Source organism: Eucyclogobius newberryi, unplaced genomic scaffold (assembly GCF_026437365.1).
Source record: "Eucyclogobius newberryi isolate DKJ021-1_F unplaced genomic scaffold, fEucNew1.0.hap1 SCAF_22, whole genome shotgun sequence".
In the NCBI taxonomy this organism is placed as follows: Eukaryota; Metazoa; Chordata; class Actinopteri; order Gobiiformes; family Gobiidae; genus Eucyclogobius; species Eucyclogobius newberryi.
In genome coordinates this window covers 11364753-11386522 of record NW_027315857.1, presented here as the reverse complement: position 1 = coordinate 11386522, position 21770 = coordinate 11364753, and the positions used below count along the sequence as shown (strand labels likewise).

Sequence of the window (21770 nt, the reverse complement as noted above, 5' to 3'; positions counted from 1 at the left end):
GCGACATTGCTCTGGAGCCAGGAGCCCTTTGTTGTATTGTCCCCTTCGTCACCTGGAGCACTGAGGATGAACAGGGCACATTTTTTACAGTGTGGGAGGCGTTTGCGCATGCGCACTGGACTCTAGCGCCAGTTCAGACTTTTGTTTAGCCGTGGTGCGCGTGCTTCTGTTGTCCCCCGTGGATTGCGCCTCTTGTGCGGGAGTGACGTGCGCCCTGTGCCGTGCCTGATCACCACCACCACCATCTCTCCCGGGGTCCTCGCGTTCGTCTCCAGCGGGGTCACCACTGCGCTGCCCGGGGATGTACGAGTGAGGAGAAGAGGAGACCCCCGCGCCTGGACCACAGCGCAGACATGGACGGGATAGGGGTGTCGTTCCTGGACCCTCTGGATGACTACGAGCTGATCCATCGTATCGGCTGCGGCACCTATGGAGATGTTTTCAAGGTGGGTGCTGATGTGGGAGGGGGACAAAAGACAGCGCTCTGGGGGACGTGTTAGATCATGAACAAAATATACTCTACACTGAACTTCATTGTCAGGGAGGCTTTTGTGTTGTTGCCAAAAAAGCCTGGATGAGCTCAAAAGATTTACCGAGTGAAATTGAATAAACTAGATTGATTGTAATTCATTTTAATTGAATTGGCCTTTAGAAGCTCAGCCTGTTGCGGCACGAGAACACGCAGAGGTCGTCAGGGTGCAAACATCCTGTGTGCATCCATTCCTGCACCACATTTGCATTGTTTTGCCGTCTTAAACTAACTCGTTAAAGTCACTGAGCTCTTTTATCTCTGAGCCCAATGCAGTGTTTGCCAAGCAGGGGTGCACGGACAGAGCACTTACCAGGGGGACTTTTCAGGGAGATTTTAAAAGACTGTGAAATGTAATATTCTGAATTAGGACAGCGACTATGAGATTCATTTGCAGTTGTATTTTGATTATTGTAATTGTTATCTGGACTATACAGACCGTAGAGCGCATATATAATTGTTTTTATGACAAAGAAATGGGCATTATTAAATCAAAATATTAAAAAACAATAACCAATTTCAGATTTGTTTCAATAAAATGCTTTATTTGTTCTATCTAGAAGCCTTCAGTCACCATAATTCAACTTTTATTTGGTTTATTATGTATGTAAAAGTCTCAAAGTTCAATAGAAATAATCATTTCACTAGTCGACTACTAAAATAATTGTTAGTTGCAGCCCTAATCAGCGTTAAAATGTGATTTGTAGTTAATTCAGCATATTTTTGGGGAAAGCATAATAGTAATAATGGATAAAATACCAATATAGAAAACTGGTTTCTTTGTCTAAACCAGATCAGAATGTGAGACAAAGCTTAGAGAGTGCTCAGGCAGCTCAGGCTGCCACAACCATAATGTTCATAATCATTTATTTACCTCTAATATTCAAGGTTGGCGCTATCGTTACTTATGTACATGTTGCCACAGTAACGCTGAAGCACTTGACCTTGCACTTGATTGTGATGAGGGGCTTTATGTGAATGTTGATGTTGCCTTCTTCCTTTTATATTAGAGTTGTATCATTGAGTCTAATGCTAACGACAAAAAGGTCAGAACTGTTGGTATAATAATGCTGATATTAAAAAGAAAAAATGATAATTCAATAGGAAAACTGACACATTCTCAGGGTTGTTACTGCTTTGAACTGTAATTTCTGTCCCTGCCGTGTTTCTAATGACAGAACAAACGAGGATTATAAAACCTTAACGTGAAGTCACAAATTGTGGTACTATTTGGTGAAATAAAACACATTTATACAGAATACATCTCATAGTGTGCTACTTGTACACTCTGTAGTAACTTCATCACTTACAGAATAACACCGTGCTTGCAAATGCATGACCCTGCAGCGTTGGCCTTGACAATTGTTGCGGTGAAACAATAGATTTAAGGATAGATTTGTGGGGGAAAGCAGTGTAACTTATCGGACAATTGCACATTGACTTCCCACTGCTGCTGCGGTGATGGACATGTGACTGAGTGGGCCTACAGTGGAGACCCCTTGTGATGAAGAGGCCTGAGAGCTTCACTGAGAGCCCACTTGTACTGACTGACGTGCGTGTGCGTGTGCGTGTGCGTGTGCGTGTGTGTGTGTGTGTGTGTGTGTGTCCTACACTCTTCTATTTTATTTATATTATATTGGGGAATGTAGAGTGGTTTAATACAGTAGTAGTTTCTGGAGGACTGTATCTTGCCTTTGTGCACCTGTGCGGCTGTTGTGACTGAAAATGCAGATGTTTGTCTTTTTAGTCAGGAAATAGTGTCATGTGCAAGGCAAAATATTCTTTACCACCGTTCTAGTTGCTTTGTAGCGCGCTTGTTGCCTTTTTGAACAAGCTTATGTTTCGGTTCTTGTTTTGATATTATTTCACCTGGAGGAAGAGTTAAAGGACACGTTTGCAGTGATTTTCTTGAATTGTTTTCAATATTTTGGAGGACCGATATGACTTGCCAATAGGTATGTCAAGATTATTAGGTTACAAATTTAGAAGCAAAATTAAGTCTTTTTAGTTCAATCTATCATCCAAAAAATAGACTTAAATGCAAACAGATTTTTAATCTGGCTGTTTTTGTCATATTTATCTTATTTTTTATTGTCACTGTTTTCACTCAATCATCATGAATAATCGTTGAATCGTAATGTTTTTTCTCACAATAATCGTAACACTCAATTTGATATTGTGACATTGCTACTTGCCATTAATTAAAGATGTAAAAAAACGTACATTTGTTTACCAAATTACCGTCAATTATCTATCGGTTACAACACAGTTTGGTTAAAGGTGCACAATGTCACTTTTCTGGTGGAGAATCCGCCACCAGCTCGTCTCCCTGAAGATGCTACTGTACCCTTTCTTTGCTTCATTGAGACAAGCAAGCTAGTTACAGGTGAGATCTGTGGAAAGGTGACCCCACTCACTGTAAGAATGCATGTTTTTTAGCCCTAAAAACACCTGCACTTCATATAAATACAAATTAGTTTACTTGCTCTTTCTGACACAATTCTTTTTATCTATCCAGGTATGGGACAGGCACACGCTGTCTGTCTGCTTCCGTATTATAGCTGTTTTCAACTGTTACACCTTATTCTACATTTGGTTCTCCCCTAAAATGAGGCTTTATATTCCGTTTGTATGCACACAGATTTATTTCAGATCATCCAGGGTTGATCTATCTGATATGATATTTGGGCATTTGATCAAAGAACAGTAAAACTTCCTTCCCACATCGCGCACATGTAAACCTGGTGTTATTTCAGGCTCCGCTTCACGCAGAACCCATTGGAGACATAACTTTCTGGGTAGTCACAGGAAACACGGTGCAGGGACAGGAAAGAAAACAGGAAGTAAATGCGGCTACACAGATTGTTTTGAGGTGAGCAGTGCGTCTGATTAGCCGTCGTTTTGTTTGTTGTGGACGTGTGACGTCAAGGGCCCGGGTGAATGGAGATGACTGATGTTCACAGGAAGAATGACGGCGGTAACAACTGTAAAAACGATTAATGCTACATCCACATTTTAACATGATTCCGTCCAAGGATTGTATTCATGTTTTTCAATATTGTACAATCGTTTTGCATTTTATGTTGCGTAAATCTTTCAATCTGATCTTGGACTAGATCTTGATTACACCAGGACCAAACCGAGTGCACTTCTGGACTAAACTGGGCTAAAACTAGAACCAAAAGGACAGTTCTCTGGTTCATCAATCAATTCTGAAATCCATACTTTCCTTAATACTTGAATTGTACATGGATATGCAATAATATCCCTTTGTTGTTGTTTCTGGGAATTCTTATCAGTTGTTATCTGTAGAAAACAGACTGGTCTAATATGTGTCTGTGTTGTGAATCAGAGGAAGGTTAAATGTAAGGGAAGACACCGGCTCAACCTAATTATAGACCCTTGTTGTTGGGAGATAGGAGTTGGAGATATGCCCAGGTTTTCCAATCTTGATGGAAGATCTATGGCAAAACGCCAGTCAGGTTTTCATCTTAGACACTCTGCAATAGTCAGCAAAAACTTGTAGAGTCCATAAAATAAATGCCAAGCAGTAAATTATCTTGATAATCCATGGCTTTCTTAAGACAATATCCGGATGATAATGACTGGTTTTTCATGATTGGATTTATGTACAGTATGTAACGATTATTGTATGATTATTGTGAGAAAAAACAACACGATTTCACAATTATTCGCTTTTACTGAGATCATGACCACATTATAGTGAAATCTTGAATTTTCTTTCATTCCCTCCGTCTAACAAGTTACTATTCACCAATTTTGCGACCAACTTTATGAAATATAACTTTCTGAATGACAAAATAATGACAAAATATATGTAATGCAAACACCCAGATGAAAAGCACGTTTGGACTATAGATTTAAAAAGATATTGTGACTTGAATAATCACAATTATCAATTAACCAAATAATGTTGATGTTCCTAATTGGAATATCTTCAACCTACAGTCGGACCAAATATTCTTGAAACATTGCCAATTAAATAACTAAAACATCCATCCATCCATCCATTTTCTACCGCTTGTTCCCTTTCGGGGTCACGGGTGACTGGAGCCTATCCCAGTGACTTCGGGCCTTAGGCGGGCGGGGTACACCCTGGACAGTGGCCAACTCGTCGCAGGGTTAACACAGAGACATAGACATCACAGACATACATTCACTCTCACATTCATTCACAAGGGCCAATTTAGAGTCACCAATTTTGCCTAACACATGCATGTCTTTGAACGGAGAGAGGAAGCCGGAGAACCGAGAGAACCCACGATCTCCTTCTTGGGAGGCAAGAGCGCTTTGCCACCGTGCACCCTTAACTAAAACATATTTATTCTACATTATTTCCTTCTCTTTTTTCAAGGCTCGTAACATCAGGACATCTGGACTGGCAGCGATCAAGATTGTCAAGCTGGACCCAGGTATGCTCCAGTCAAGTGACAAACAACAAGCAAACAACTGCTATTTCCTGAAACATCTGCCCCACTTTGCTAGTCCAGGCCCTGTAATGAAGATCTTTGGGGACATTCCTTAGTTGCGAAACACATTTTAGAAGAAATATTGTGTCTAAGATTTTCTAAATATATACATACATATACATATCTGTAATGCATGTACAATGTATGTGTGGCTGAAGGTTTGACTCTGACTGAACTTGTGTGTCTAGGAGATGACATCACGTCCATCCAGCAGGAGATCACCATGATGAAAGAGTGCAAACACAAAAACATTGTGGCTTATTTTGGCAGCTACCACAGGTCCGTAAATCGAAACCCAAAATAATAAGTAAATAAATACACAAATCAGTTGGTTAAAATTGTGCCACATAATACAATACAAATGGAAGAATGTCTAATGTTGTTCAGACATCTGGAAGAGATATGTGGAGTTTAGCCTACGCTGCGTCATTCCTCTCAAACTTTACATAATCAACGTAATAACTGATGTTGTATTTTGCTGAATCTGTTTTACGTCTGTTCTGTTTCTCTTTTAAGGAACACAAAATTGTGGATCTGCATGGAGTATTGCGGAGGAGGATCCCTACAAGATATTTACCATCGTACGTCAACACAAATTCAATTAGTCTCAAAACATAAATAATGTAACTTTTTTACAAAGAGGCCCACACACAAGGAATTATTATAAGAACCAATTTATTTATGTAATTGTACTGTCTGCCTAAGTTATTGTTGTTGTTTTAACTAGCCTTTCAAGCTTGCAGACAATGTTTTAGCCTTCAAAGTTCTTCAAAGGCTGTGTTTGTCAGTTTGCCAGTGAAAGACATGTAATTAGCTGAAGTAAAAGACTTTGTGGTTTAAATCTGAAAGAGCATTTGTCTCTTTTTGACCCGTACCTCGGGGCTTTTTCTACTTAACTGTGATTTATTCATCAGTGTGGTTTTCTTTTTGCAGTGACAGGTCCATTAAAAGAGAAGCAGATAGCATTTGTGTGCCGAGAAACTCTTCAGGTAAAGGTTCTTTGTCGGGTTTCTAAGCACTTTTCTGCAATCTGTTGACAATATGACTCGTGTTATTTTTATACCTAAATACAGTGGTGCTTAAGCTTGCCAGACATTTAAATATAGTCCACACTGGAGGTAAATAGTGCTGCTATGACAGCAGGCTGCAGTAAAATGCTGAAACAGAGCATTTTGCTACTAAATATGCATCTACTGAGGTAGCAGATCCAGTAGTGTTTACGTGCATTACTTAACTGCAGCCGGAAGAAACAGCTTTTATTGGGTTTTGAGATCTGAAGCTTATCCTGTTTTTTTAAGGCCTTTGTTGGGACTGGGATAAAATCTATTTAATTGTCTTCAAACCCTCAGATTTTCAATACTTATTTAATCCTGTCTTTGTGGTCGGCCCTTTGAAATGGTATACATTCTCCTCCAAGTTTTTCTTTACCAATTTTTATAACAATTAAATCTTAATTGGCCTTAATAAGCATGAATAAAACTTCATTCATAATGAACAAATAGTTCGTTAGGAATGATTCAGGCTAGTAACTACTTAAATTAGGGGTTAGGTTTGGGAATCAGGATTAGGATATTATTTGGGTAGTTCCTAAACGTGAATCTTTCTTAATTAATGACTTTTTCATTTATGAAGTTTTATTAAGGCTAATTAATGTGGAGTTATTATAGTTATAGTGTGTTACCAGTTTTCTCTCACCCACTGGTTATCAGTTGTCGATGTAAAATACAAGAAATGTCAATTATAAAGAAGCTTGATTACATTTGTTCCTTTGATTATACATTTTACAGAATTTTTTTAGAATTTTAGTCATCAAATGTCAAGAAAACCTTCCATTTTGTTCCCTAATATTCCTAAAGCGCTAATAAGAACTCGACAATGACCAGTTTAACATTTGCATTTTTGCCTTCGTACAGGGCTTGTACCATCTTCATGAAACAGGCAAAATGCATCGAGACATCAAGGTAAAATACATATACTGTACTTCAAAAAACTGGATAATGTCATTTTTTTCTTTTACTACAATGTGCTTGTTTTTCTGTGCAGGGCGCCAACATCCTACTGACAGATCGAGGAGACGTGAAACTGGGTCAGTGCAGACAGGACACAGCAGGGACACACAGATCTTAAAGTTGTGCTATGATACTTTTGAACTGTGCATACTGTTCTGTATTTGACCTTCAACTATGAATCAACACTTTCTGATTTGTCTGTGTCTTTTTATCATACATTTTTGTCTCAGCCGACTTTGGTGTAGCTGCAGAGATCAGTGCTTCTGTGGCCAAGAGAAAGTCTTTTATAGGAACACCATACTGGTAAGATTAATATGGTTATATAAGTAACATAGCTCTATTTCCCCCTTATTATATCCATTCTGTTCTTTTGCACAATTAGAGATATATTTTTTGTAACACATTCATAATATAAACAGTGCTGTGAAATCTTTTTAATGGTTCTGGTTCATCGACTTGTTGAAACAAGCTCATTAAGATTTTTTTTGTGCTGCCTGGGGGCTTTTTTTTCATTCTTCTTCATCCAAAGCATTTTCGAACTGTTTGAACTGTTGATGAAGATTATGAAATGATTCGCAGAAATAAAAAGGGACGTGAAGTCCCAGTTTCATTTGAAGCATAAATCACTGCATTTAGGTCTTTACTAACAAAAAATAATTTCAACTTTATTATCCCACCATTGGATCATGTCAGTGTGAGTGTGGCAGCCTGTCAATGGGTGTGTTGCCTTTTTATGTTTTGTTACTATATATGTTTGTAATATAAACCTATGATGTCATTTATTTAGTATTTTGGTGCAAATGTCTCAGAGCACCCAATATTTCAGTACAAATTAACTCTTTTAAATGCTAAACTTCTAAAGAACTTGTAATATTCTATAATTTGATTAATATTATGATGCACAAGTGTAAATAGAAAAACTATTGTTAAAATTTAAATAACGCTGACTTGGTATCACAGAAACCCCAATGAGAAATAAAAATAGACATAGACTTAACTTAAACATACTATGCTTTTAGTATTGAACTAACCAAAGCATAAGTAGATCATCATTTAACATTTTGTTTAACAATATTGATCTGAAACAGCTTATTAATAGAATGAGTCCATAGACTTCCTGTTCAAACGGCAGAACTGAAAATAATGACATTTCACCATAGCAAGCAGCAGATTATCATGTATATTTTTGGTTTTAGAAAAATGTCTATGCAACATTTTAGAACTCTAGATGTGTCATTCTCAGTCTTGTCAGGTAGGTGAAAACTGGACAGTTATAGGACAGTACAGGATCACTCAAACATGCAGGAATCAATCAAAATACAACTTTGCATGCAGTAATGATGAGGAAACGCCATTATAACACGGATAAAAGCTCATTAAAGTTGATAGAGCATAATGTCTCCTTTAAAGTAAGTGTTCTAGTTGTTGAACCATGGTGACCTCTTCAGGATGGCTCCGGAGGTGGCTGCGGTGGAGAAGAAGGGCGGGTACAACCACTTGTGTGACATCTGGGCCGTGGGCATCACAGCCATCGAGCTGGCAGAGCTGCAGCCCCCCATGTTTGACCTCCACCCAATGAGGTTAGTCAACACACACCCAAATATATTAAACCCCCCAACAGTGAGCAGTGGACACTTGTGAAACTCCCAACTGGCATGCACATTATCTCACCATGTATGAATGTAACGGTGACATTTAAAACTATGTTGCAGAGCACTAATGCTGATGTCCAAGAGTAACTTCCAGCCTCCAAAGCTAAAAGACAAAACAAAATGGTGAGTCCTTTATTTTAGTGGGAACTGTGCTGTTTTATGACTGTTTTTTACGAGTGTATTGTGTTCACTGTACAGGTCATCAGGCTTCCAAAGCTTTGTGAAAATGGCCCTCATAAAAAATCCGCGGAAAAGGCCGTCAGCTGAGACACTGCTGCAGGTAGTACAGTTACTCCCTACCTGTGTCACAAATTTAATAACAGCCTAGATCAGTCCGTGAAAATACCATGAATGCTTTTCATTTCTGATATTGAAAGTAGATATTGTGCAGCGATCTGGAAGCTTTGGCCTATTGCGTGCATGTATTTATTTTCACTATATACGTGTATTTAAGCTGGGGCAATGCACTTAATTGAACCTTTCTGTAATTGTGCCAGACTATGCTATAAAGCTTTCCAGATCGCACATAAACAATGAATTAATGACAACAGCAACACAGTTTATCTACATCAGGGTCTGGTAACACAACACACTTTAGAACCACACATTAATGGCTAATAGCCATTACTATGTTGTCCCTAAACAAAAGTGCTGCCCAGAGAGTGTGTATTACAGTATGTCCAGTGGTGGAAAGTGGTCAGTGGTCAGTTTCACATTTATTTTTACTCCACTATATTTGAGAATAGGTATCTGCACTTTCTATACTGCATTTTTAACTGGACTGAAAAAACAGAAAATGCTTTTCATATGGGTTGAGATATTCTTTTTTGTATATTCATGGTGACATCCTGCGTAAAGCCCCAGCTTTGAGCCAGCAAAAATATACACATATTCCAAGAATCGGCACAATTGTTTATCAAAATCACTGCATTTAAAATCTGTGATATACAGTACTTTTACTTTTTACTCTTAAAGGGGTACATACAAATTTTAACCGGAGTAGATTTTTTATGTGCTACTTTTTACTACATGCACCTGTACTTTTACTTTAGTGACAAAACTGAGTACTTCTTCCACCAGAGTTTGTTGTTTAAATTACGGTAAACCAATTTCTGATGGACGCTACACTGAAACTGAAGTATTTTCTTGCAAAATGCATTTTGTATAGTGCGTAAAACATTAAAAACTTGAAATTGCTCTGTTTGTGCAGCATCCTTTTGTGACCCAGCTATTGACGAGGAACCTGATTATTGAGCTGCTGGACTTGGCCAGTAATCCTGAGCTCTTCAGCAGCCACTCTCACTGCCTGGATGAGACCGATCTGGAGGTCTGAGCTCTCCTGTGACCAGACTTCATCTTTGTACTTTCGGTTTTGTAAATGTGTTGTTGTTGGCAGGTCGAGGAAGAGGCTCCAGACAAGATCCAGTCGGCGGGGAAGCACCTGGCCGTGGAAAGGACCTTGTCTGAGGAACAATGTAAGGTCACAGCCGCTGTACACGGGACACTCGCAGCTAAAGGAGGAATGGTGCAGGAAATGTGTTCAAGGTGCTGTCAGACAGAACATGGGACTGATGACAAATATGCTGTTCGGACATATTGTGTTTTTCATGTGACTTACAGCGGTTAAGATTGGTCAAATTTGGTGAAAAATGCTGAACGATGAACCTTTCTATTGTTAGCAAGTTTAGTCCTTCTCGCCCCAGTGGCATTGAAGGATGGGTTAAATGTAGGAGACATATTTCCCACAGGAACAGAAAAGTGGATCTTAACTTTGTACCACTTAAAGGTTCTATAGAATGGCACAGAGACAAGCAGGTGACAGCTCAGATCTGTGGAGAGTGACAGTAAAAACGTGATTTGTTTTTTCACTATTACACATGTAATAGTGTATTTATTATTATGTTTATCTTTTCCATTTTTCGAACAATTTGACTTAATTTGGTTTGATTTGACAGTCCTGCAGTTCCCCTCCTTTGACGTGTCATTGACAGTTGTAAAACCAGCACAGTTGTTTCCTGATGGTCACAGTTATGTTCAGGTGTAACATGTTTGTGGGGTTGTTTATGACTAGATTTCAGTTTCTGGAGGAAGTTGTGGTTGATGTGTGAGAGAATAGTTACACAGCTCCACAAGGTGTAAACTTTGAATATCCAACCCTAAGATAAAAGACTAGAATAGAATCAATAAAAAACACCATTTGGTGTAGAGGTTTGAGATGCATCTACTACAATAATATGCCAAATTATAAATGGAAAAGTGTAGAAATTGTTGAAAAAAATAGAACAGAAATATGCAGCATATTTTTCCAAAAGGCATCTTGGTTCTTTCTTTGATTTTACAGTCCATTCACTTTTATTGTTATACCTAAACCTCAATAAAGTCACACTTGACCTTGTTTGGTTCTGGTATAAACCTGGTACTAAACATGGACACAGCCAAGGCTAAACCGGGACTAAAACGCGCTCCAGTACACGTGTGAATGCACTTTGTCCCGTTCTAGTCCTGATTTAATCCTGGTTTTATTATGGTTTCAGACCCAATTATACGCGCCCAAAACATTTACAGGCACGTTTTAGCACTCAATATAGCCCACTGTTAATCATTCTGTGTAGTAATTGAGCTGGACAGCCGTGCATTGCCGACCTCGTGTGTGGAAGGCCATCCCGGGTCGTACAGTGAAGTGAAGTCACCCGGGCCAGTGCATAGGAGTGGCACTGTCCCACTGTCACATACCAGTGGCATGTTTGGTGCCACCCTGTGACGTAGCCCCCATCCCACATGTGTGCACACCCCCAGGACAAAAGACCGCTCACTGAAGACCCATTGTGCGCATTCATACAGTATTATGGAGATGAATACAGAGTTTGACTGTAAATAAAAAGACGCTAACACTACTCACTGGTTAAATATGAGAGCACACTTTTACTTTATGTGAAGGGAGTAAAGATTGTTAACCATATTCAAGACTCTGCAGGTTTTCCCCATACTTTTCATACTAAAAGATAAAGATTGCACCACATTCTTTGATAATGAAATATTTTAATTGATATGATTTTCTCTCATTTTACATAACTTGCACTGAAAACATTGATTGTAGTAATTGTACTGTATGTTTTGGATAGCTGTATACATTTTAATACTCATAACCAGAGCTGAGTATTGTCAATATAACAATAAGTAGAAGTACAAACATGTAACATTGTCATAAAGCTTTTCTCACTTGTAGACAAAACATTTGCTCAAGTAAGAGTACTATTACTATTTCAAATATTACTGTAATGTAATGATAAGCATTGCCCATCCCTCATAACATAAAAACTTGGTTTATAATAGTTATTTGATTTATTTGCTCTTTGCCACAATATCCCATCACTGTTCATTTGATTAGTACCGGTAATTACTTTAGTATGTGTTTGTCACAGTTTGCCCACAATATTGATTAGGCCGTGCTAAGTGCTTTTAATGCAGCTAATCCTGTTTCATTGCGTGTGGCTGTTAAAGCTCACAAATTGTTAAACACATCATTTGTTTTGTTTTTTTGTGTGTTGTTACAGTTGACCGGGTGAAGTTCAAGCCTCCTTTACGGAAAGTCACGGAGCCCTATCCTGATTTGGTGAGTCATTCAATTCATTTCAATTCACATGTACCTCTATTGTTCTATTTACCAAGCACAAAGAAGCCACTTGTGAATTTGATTATGCTTTCCTTCAAATTAAGAGTTGTGATTGTGACCTATTTCGCTGGTTCGTTCAGCAGGGTTCCTATGACGATGACTGGAGTCTGTCTGGAGATGAAGATAATTCACCGTAAGACACTGTGTTTTAATGTAATACAAATGATCGTTGATAATGTAATTTGATGATTGTCCGGTATTTTTCATTCTAATATAAGATCTTTATTCCCTTATGTATTATATAAGCTATAACATCCAAACGGAAAAAAGCACACACATTTCTAATTTGGGTCGATGACAGACAATGCAAGCAGGAGTAGTGAGAAAGTTGTACTTGCAGGGCTGATTCCTTCCCGTCCCATTGTTAGCTGTGAGCCCGGCCCGTAGTCACATAAACAGAGGTCTTCCTGTTGCAGGAGCCTGCTGGAATGTGTGGAGCAAGCTCTGCAGCTGAGGTAGGACACGGCCGCTACTCCAGCCGCTAACCCCAGTGTGCCCCCCTCCCCGGACCCCCTCCTGACCCCCCCATGCCCCATGTGCCATCTGAAATCCACTGCTTCTCGTGGTGACCAGTGGGTGTGCTAATTCCTGTGTCCGCTGGGTGTGGGGATGATTCAGTAGATCATATCATTGGCTTCCGTTTCAGCTTCTAGTGCTTCTTTGTTTGCTTTTTATCGCCTTGTGATCAGTTGGATTTTGTTGCTGCATTTACACCGCCGGCATTTTTTGTTTGTTTTTGACATAGCGAGTTTTGATTGCTAGAAGAAGAAAAAAAGGTTAATTGTACTTATCTTGCCTTTCAGGAGTTTAACAATTAGGAGAGTGCCCTCTACTGACGTAAGTTATTATTAAACAAGGTCAGAGTGAAGATTTCTGTCACATTGTATTAATTGTTTGTTGTGTGTTGTCACAAATTTAAACTTGAATACGATACTAGGAAATCGGCTCCATTCTCGATACCGATTTCAATACCACGATGACGATAAAACTCTTTTTTATTTATATTATAGACAAAAGTTACCATGTGGTCTTTGTGGTCCTTTTTACGTGATTTCATATTATCAATTTTTATAGTATCAATACTTGTTTAAAGGAGTTTCAATGCTAGTTTTAGCATGTAGTGATACTTTAGACAACTCGCCATTCTAATGAATATTATGTTGATATGTCTTTTATATTCATTCTCATTAAACATTACATTGTTTTATATTAATATGACTTGGCTTTTTTGATGCCTCTTAAAAAAATTGAATTGTGTGTGTATAAAATGGTTATAAAGTCATCACTGAATGTAATTTATATTTTTCGAATGATATCGTTTAGGGTGGCAAGAAAAGTGGCCTGTTCAGCCCCACCACGGCCTCTCTGCCGGCGTTCAGCTCTCTGCCCACAAACACAGATGACCAGGATCTGACGCTCAGACCAAGCTTTACCCTGCGCCCTGACGCGGCTTTGGACAATGACAGCCGCTCTTCACCAGGTAACGGGCCAATACACCTGAACTCATTCTAAGATAAGATAAGATAAGATAAGATATTCCTTTATTGTCCCACATGGGGAAATTTCATTGGTGCAACGCAGATAGATACAGAGGTAGATACAGAAGAACAGATCACTTATAGGAAGTCTGAAAAACACTTTCAGTAGAAGATCTCCTATAAATAAATAAAAACTCCCATAGACAAATAAATAAATAAATACATAAATACCATTGCATGTGATCACGACAGTAATTGCACATGAATATGTGTCACGACAGATAGACAGACACATTCTGGTCTGCATTTTAATAAGCTTGTGCGTCTAAAATTGGTTAACTTAATACATTTACCATTTATTTTCCAGGTTTGTCGCGGTGCTCTGCCACACAGGACATCCGACAGCGCTGCAGTGACCCGTGCCTGCCTGGAGGGGATGATCTGCCCAGAGAAAAGAAGTCAATTGCAGTGTCGCCTCCAAAAAGAGACACCTCTCTTTCTGCTGAGTGGAGCACGCTGAGGAAAATAGCTGAGGACTCTGTAAGTTCAACGCAAGTAATACTAAGCGTGTGCTCTTTGCTAACCACAATAACTCTCTAATTTATTTGTTTTATGAGTTAAGTGTGCTTTGCTGTGACTTATCATCCACATGTTTTGTTAGAGAGCTGATTGTCATGGACTTCCTCCTACCCCTCAAGTCCATGTAAGTGTGACATCTACCAGCATGCTAACCTTCAAACTATTATTATTTCATTTTTTGCTTGATTTAACGTAAATAACCTAAAATCTTAACATTAAAAGAAGTATTATTACATTACAATGACTTAATAAAATGACTGTATTAAAGAAGATATGGGAATTTGTGTAATTTTTAAAAGATGAGTAGAATGTGTATAAAATAAAGTTTTATGGAGTTGACTTCTTGTACTGTGCCTTTAGATGGGAGCGTGTTTTTCCAAAGTTTTCAATGGCTGTCCACTCAAAATAAATTGTGCAGTTACCTGGATTTTTCCTAAAACAAGAGGTAAACTCACACTACCACAGCTTAACCCCATTTTTGCACCCTGTAAGAATACATTACAAAGCCACGGTTTGGTTATGACACTTTGTTATAACTACATTTTTAATAGCCTTAATAAAGTATGAAGAAAAACCTATGAAAAAACAATTCAGGCTTAATATCTATATAGATAATACTCCAAACCTATAATTTAGTTCATTATCAAGTTTGTTCACATTTTTTTAAGGCTTATGAAGACATAGTTATTATAAAACATACCGGGTATACACACACATGGAGTATTAAGAATGACTTGCATTTTATTCCGACCCAATTTGATTGAATATGATTATCTGTATTTTATGTAGACCAGTATCTTCTACTCGGAGCGGAAGAGGGAATTTACACACTGAACCTTAATGAACTTCATGAAGATACACTAGAAAAGGTATACCTGGAAATACAGTATGAAGACAAAAATTAAAAACTGTTTTCAGGAGAAATGTTCCAAAACTATTTATAAAATAATGAAGATAGAGTTGTGATACAAACTCCTCAGTGCTCTGTTCTTTTTCAGCTGCTGCCACAAAGATGCACATGGCTTTACGTTATGAACAATGTACTCATGACTGTTTCTGGTAATGATTGCTGTTCTTAGATGGTAAATTGGGTCAGAAATACATTTTCAGTGAGTGATTTAATGCTGTGTCCTGCAGGGAAGTCCTCACAGCTCTGCTCCCACAGTCTGACGGCTCTGTTTGAACACAAAGGCACGGAAAATGTGCACAAGAGACCCAGCACCCTGTCGCTTAGCACCAACCGCTTCACAGAGCGGATCAGCCACAGGTAAAGGGGGAAAAGTGGAACCTTGATATGGTCCTAATTACACAATGACAATGTTGAATGTATAATGCAGATGGTTTTGTTTTTTTGATGGCATACGGAGTAACTTGCACAACTTTTTCTTTTCTTGAAACAATTATTTGTATTCTGTCCATCCGCAGAAAGTTTGCCATATCAGTGAAGATCCCTGACACTAAAGGCTGCAGAAGATGTAGTGTAGGTAAGACAAGCAAAACAACACAATCCAGTTAAATACAGCACATTGCAATTTCCTCATGGTGGGACAAATACATGTTCTTATCTTGACTCTTGCAGCCAGAAACCCTTATACAGATAGCACTTTTCTATGCGCGGCCCTTCCTTCTGGCCTGGTCTTGCTCTTGTGGTATGAGCCTTTGCAGAAGTTCATGCATCTTAAGGTCAGTGGATGGCACTATAATCAACCACTAACTTTGATATTATTATTTTCCTTTCCTGAACCTTATCAGCCTGTGTATCTTTTAGCATATAGCAATAAAGCTGCCAGACAGTCTACCTATTTTTGAGCTGCTGGTGGTAGTGACAGATGAGTTTCCTCAGCTCTGTGTTGGAGTGAGAGACTGTAGTAATGGGAAAAGTGGTCAGGAACTCACATTTGACATCATAGAGCTCAATGGTGCTCCTATCTGTGTACCAGGTAAGGTACCTTACTTCTTGCTTGCCTTTTGTTATTTAATGCTGCAACTGTTCAAAAAAAGCATCAAAAAGTATCTTCTTCACTCTGCAGACTATGGTGCACTTAAGACTGGGCAGGTGACCCAGCTTGACAGAGACACAGTTCTTATTTCATTAGAAAGTATGTGGCCACATTTCCATATTTTGACAAATATTCAAGGATGCAATATTTTAGCCGCATTTTAAACACTGTACTGTTCATTTCACAGAAATTGTTAAGATTGTTGACTTGAAGGGACAACCATCCAAAGAACTATCGGCAGAAATGCAATTTGACTTCCCTATTGAAATGCTAGGTAAATTGTCTATAAGAATGCATTTTATTATATGCAATATAATTTGACAATATATTTTTTAGTTTGTTTACAGGACAGTGTTTTGGCTTTCTGGAAGCACGGTCTCAAAGGGAAGAGTTTCCATTCTGGTGAAGTGAGTGACGGACTATTTAATTATCTAGTGTTGTTTGTTGTTAATGAATTTGCTTCTATGAACATGTAATCTGTATGTTAAGGTGACACAAGAGATTACAGATGAGAGCCGATCTTTCAGAGTCCTGGGAACAAACAGGTATGGGAAGTATTTTTTTGATTTACTCAAATTAAGTAGGGCTGTGTTCACGATATGAGGTTCACAATACGTAATGCCAGTGATGTACATGATCATATATTCATATCAATTTTACCAATTTGCATAGAAACATGACAGAAGATTCATGTTTTGATTGCCACAAGAAACAATAGTTTTGTATAAATATGTACTAAATGTGATTACAAAGCCAAGGGAAATATGTTTTATTTGTCTTCTCTGCCTTTTTGTGTTTCATAGGGACATTATTCTCCAGAGCACACCAACTGATGACCCCTCAGCCCTGAGCAACCTCTACATATTAACTGGACATGAAAGTAGCTACTAAAATGTTTGGGATTAGCATCCATTTATTGTTTATTGCACAGTTTCATGTTGTAAAGCTGTGGCAGACACCAGCAATCACAGAGACATTCTGGACTTTTATGTGGTGATGGCCCAACACTGAAGCTGCTTATCATGGCTCAGTCACAACTACCACTGGAGTCTGTGCGCTTGATTGACTGGATATTTGGAACTAGAAACATGATGTGTGAATTCCCCTGGACATAACATTCATGGTATGCAAGAGAATTTATAACATTCTAAAGGGAAGAGTTTTTTGTTTATTTGTTCTTCTCAGCACTAATGCTTTTATATCTATTATGCGCACAACGCACCAGTGTATTCTCATGCTATAGAGACTAAAAACTAGATTGATTGTAATATTTCTAATAACGAGGATATCTATATCCAGACACTGATAAACTATAATATATCCAGATTAATAAACCCGCTGTTACCAAATAACCTAAAAGAATACCTGTTATGTAAACTGGTCTTTTAGTGTTACAGGCTATTGTATATTCTTGTGTTACTTGAGTGTCAGTGCATTCTGTTTGTTTAAAGGCCTGAATTACACTGCGTGCCACAAAATTGTAAACAATATATTTTAACCTAATATTAACTATCATCAACAGCCCAGACTTGTATATATTTATTTATTGTTTTGTTTTTTTTAATCCACAGCAAAGCTGTTGCTATTACAGTGCTCCACAGCATACTTTACATCAGTAAAATATTACTTTTATACACAACACATAAGAAAGAAAACCTACAAGGCAAGTACAGTACAATTCACATGGTAGCTTCCCTGTTTCATCCAGAATTGCAGTATCATCAAATTACCTTCTATTTTGTACATCTGCAACATTACATATAGTGTTAGGTGCTTATTTGGGAATCTGAATCTTCAGTTATAATAAATAGTGAAAAAGCTGAGTAATACTTCATTCCACTGATCTTAATTCAATGTAGCTACCTCATTAAGTACAATGTATGTACATGTAAAGGCAAATCTCTCTAACTCATAACAGTGGAAGTATACCATCTTGTTATAGGGTGCTGTAAAAAAAATGTCACCAAAAGTTCATCATTTAGAACCTACATCTTTAAATTTAAAATAAATGACCTTTCAGCAAGAAATTGTCACTGAATATAAGTGTAGCCTTTTGTGCAGTAGGCTTTTACACCGATTGCTAGCTCAAAAAAGTATGGAACCGTATACATTGTAGCTTGTGTTTATTTTGGAAACAATTGGCTCCTTGTATCTTTGCATATTTTAGCCCTGGTTTAGCGCAAATATATACCAAGAATAGTCTTATTTAGATTTGTTGGTACTCAGAAAGCCATATATGTGTTTTTCTAAGCATAACTTAAGCCTATGGACTTACCTGCTCCAGGATTTTGAACAAAGCTGTTATTTACTGTGAAACAGTTCCTGTCCTCTGTCAATCATTCATCCTTTCATTTATCACCAGCAGGTTTAGACAAAATCTCTATTTCGGTGTATGTTTATTGTGTCTTAGGGCATTTTGACCCGAACATTAAGCTAGAGCAACTATTTGTCCCACAATGAATTAATTCCTCTACTCTAATTATATTATCTTGATTAAACAGTTTAAAAAGTGGCCAAATGTACCTCATTCTGTCTAATTATTTACTGTGTATCGCCCATGCTATAATATGCGATAATATAATACATCCATGCGCCCATGGTATCCCGGGATGGTATCGCCTAGTGTGTCACTCACATTGTGCTCCCCTCCCTCTCGTGCCTCCGCTTTACGCTTCCGGCGTAAACAAAACGTATTCCGTGCGGACTGCTGCGTAAAATTCGTAACCTAGCTGCCGTCGCTCGCCTTTTCATCCTTCGCGATTCTTTGATATAACAAGGTGGGTATGTGTTTATTATTACTTACTTAACTATTATAAAATGGAGTAGCCTTTTGTGTTCACAAAAAAAATCAAAGTGTGGGTCTGTCTACATTAATTTTAAGTGAAAGACTATTTAGCAGCAACGTGGTTAGCCTTCGCGTCGTAGCTAGCTAGCTAACTAGCTAGCTAACTAGCTAGCTAGTTATGGTTTATACAAAGCAAAAGCCATCCAGGCTAACTTCGCTTGAAAAAGAACACACATAATAACTAACGTAAGTAGTATACGTTTAATGAATTAATTACAAGTTGCAAATCTAATACGGGTTTATACGTTTTCTCTTCACCTACGCAAGGACACCTTAGATCACGCAATTTTCTAACATTCGTCGTTTAAACTCATTGAACGTATGCATTAACGCATTCATAAAATGTAGAATGCTACATTATGCCTGCATTGTGAACATTTAACGTTACTATCAAGAATATAAGATTATCAGACTGCATTTCTTTTGTTAATTGTTGATTCTCTTCTTGTGCAGCACAATGGTGAAAATATTCGTCGGGAATTTGGCAGCTGAAACCACATCAGATGAACTTCTATCCCTGTTCTCCCAATATGGAAAGATTTCTGAATGTGACATTGTCAAGAATTTTGGCTTTGTGCACATGGATGACAAAACTCAGGCTGAAGAAGCCATCCGAAACCTCCACCACTATGAACTCAATGGGCAGGCTATGAATGTGGAAATGAGTCGTGGCAAGTTAAGAGGTTCCACCAAGCTCCATGTTGGCAACTTAGCCTGCACAAACCAGGAACTTAGGGCCAAGTTTGAAGAGTATGGGCCTGTCTTAGAGTGTGACATCGTAAAAAACTATGCCTTTGTTCACATGGAAAGGATGGACGATGCGTTGGAAGCCATTAATAAGTTAGACAACTCTGCTTTCAAAGGTGAACTTTGGGGAAGGGGGGGTTTCCTAATTAATTGAAACTGTCCACAATGTGGTTTGATCTTTTTTTTTTTTTTTTTGGTAGACTCCCAGGTAGGTTTGTACAGGTAAGTAAAATAACTAGAACTGTCTGCCCTGAGTTTTGTTAAGAGGACGTTCCAGTGTAATTCCAAGAAATATAGGCAGAAGAATAGGCCTTTGGTGTTTTCACTGTTCAAACGGGTTACATTTACAAGTTATTTTAAAGAGTCATTCAGTGAATGCCGGTAAAGGTTATTTCTGAATTTCTTCTTTTTCAAGGCAAACTGATGAGCGTGAAGCTTTCTACTAGTCGGCTTCGTACTGCGCCGGGAATGGGAGACCGTGCGAGCTGTTACCGTTGTGGGGAGGAAGGCCACTGGTCCAAAGAATGTCCTCTAGACCAAAATGGCCACCCCCGAAACGGCTCGGGGCCGAGGGCTGACGGATTCGATGCGCCGAGATTCGCTGGGCGCGGTCGCAACAGGGGTTATAATCCGGTCTTCGGCGGTGAAACAGAGTTTGATGGTGGTTATCCTCCGGTACCTAGTTCCCGAGGGTCTGGTTACAGGCGTGGTGCGGGCTTTGAAAGTTCTGTGAGATACGGTGCTCCTCCGGCGTATGGTGGCGCGCCCGGCCAGGACGTGGCTCGGATGTACAGCGCTGAGGCGGCATACAGAAGCAGCAGCTCGTACTATGGCGCGGTTCCATCCTTCCCGGTTCGACGGTCAGCTTATGAACGGGATCCGTACGAGGCCGTGGACTACTACGAGAGATACAGGGCCGGTGCGTTTGACGGCAGTTATTTTGAGGAGCGTCGCTCCGTTCCCCTGCCTGCTCCTCCAGCATCAGCATCTGCGGGAGTAATAAGGGAACGTCTGCCCCCCACTAGTACCGGTACTCCTCTTGACCCATACAATATTCCTCCCATCCCCCCTCCTCCCACCCCGGTCTCATCCTACCTAACGCGTGAGCGCAGCCCAATTCGACGAGTTCCTGAGGCGGTCGGGTACTCATTCGATCGGTCAAATGTTTCTGCTACGCCCAATCTCCAAAGAAGTTCAACCTTCGAGCACCCGCGGGATCCCGCTGCCGATAGAGCACGCTTCGGTTACTAGTCTCGAGTTTTTTGTGCAAAGAAGTGACATTTTAAAATGTTTTTTTTCCAGCATCAGAAAGGTCAAGTCAACAGATCATCTTAATTGAGAACTGCTCTTTAGGTCATACTCGATGATTGAACGCCATTAGTTATTTCACTTTTTCCTGCATTCCATCTCAAAATTATGGTTACCTACTTTTTATTTCCCTTTAAGATTCTAATAAATTGTAGAAGTGTAGAATGTATTTTTTGGGGGGAAAGGTATTTGTTAGACTGAAGACTAATTTGATTTTCTTTTTTCTATTAAATGTTCATACTTGCTGCACGTTAATAAAAGATTCCTATAGCCATTGATGTACTGTTAAGTTGGTGTTGAGTATTGTAGAAGTTTCTACATATGTGGCCATGTAACTTCCCATCTGTTAAGCCTTTGGACTAAATATTAGTGGTGTTTTGAGTAGGTGAATTCCTCTCCTTTTTTAATTAAAATTCTTCTATTACATTGTGTTCTCTGGTTTTAATGTTATAACAAAAGT

At 38.9% G+C, this 21770-nt stretch overlaps 2 protein-coding genes across 6 annotated transcripts; both read left to right on the top strand.

Moving 5' to 3' along the window:
• Nucleotides 1-305: 305 nt before the first annotated feature.
• On the top strand, nt 306-17772 carry map4k2 (mitogen-activated protein kinase kinase kinase kinase 2). 5 transcript variants are annotated; one of them, XM_072458541.1, is made up of 32 exons: nt 306-446; nt 4905-4962; nt 5208-5298; nt 5536-5600; nt 5953-6008; nt 6933-6980; nt 7063-7105; nt 7259-7331; nt 8477-8608; nt 8741-8803; nt 8879-8960; nt 9891-10007; nt 10077-10155; nt 12235-12293; nt 12437-12486; nt 12770-12808; nt 13157-13190; nt 13677-13833; nt 14199-14371; nt 14493-14534; nt 14771-14855; nt 15200-15279; nt 15409-15469; nt 15548-15677; nt 15836-15894; nt 15990-16093; nt 16179-16350; nt 16441-16509; nt 16598-16684; nt 16747-16817; nt 16900-16955; nt 17214-17772. In XM_072458541.1, the coding sequence occupies exons 1-32, from the start codon at nt 354-356 to the stop codon at nt 17299-17301; spliced, it is 2616 nt and encodes an 871-aa protein (XP_072314642.1). In that variant the 5' UTR covers nt 306-353; the 3' UTR covers nt 17302-17772. The 5 variants fall into 5 exon arrangements, with proteins under 5 accessions (XP_072314642.1, XP_072314641.1, XP_072314644.1 ...); XM_072458540.1 differs by having other exon boundaries at nt 12434-12486; XM_072458544.1 differs by lacking the exon at nt 306-446 and adding an exon at nt 3296-3401 and having other exon boundaries at nt 12434-12486.
• A 1324-nt stretch (nt 17773-19096) lies between these two features.
• On the top strand, nt 19097-21736 carry rbm4.1 (RNA binding motif protein 4.1). The gene is made up of 3 exons (XM_072459302.1): nt 19097-19187; nt 19709-20118; nt 20418-21736. Exons 2-3 carry the CDS (start codon nt 19713-19715, stop codon nt 21251-21253), a joined length of 1242 nt encoding a protein of 413 aa, XP_072315403.1. The 5' UTR covers nt 19097-19187; nt 19709-19712; the 3' UTR covers nt 21254-21736.
• The last annotated feature ends 34 nt before the right edge of the window (nt 21737-21770 follow it).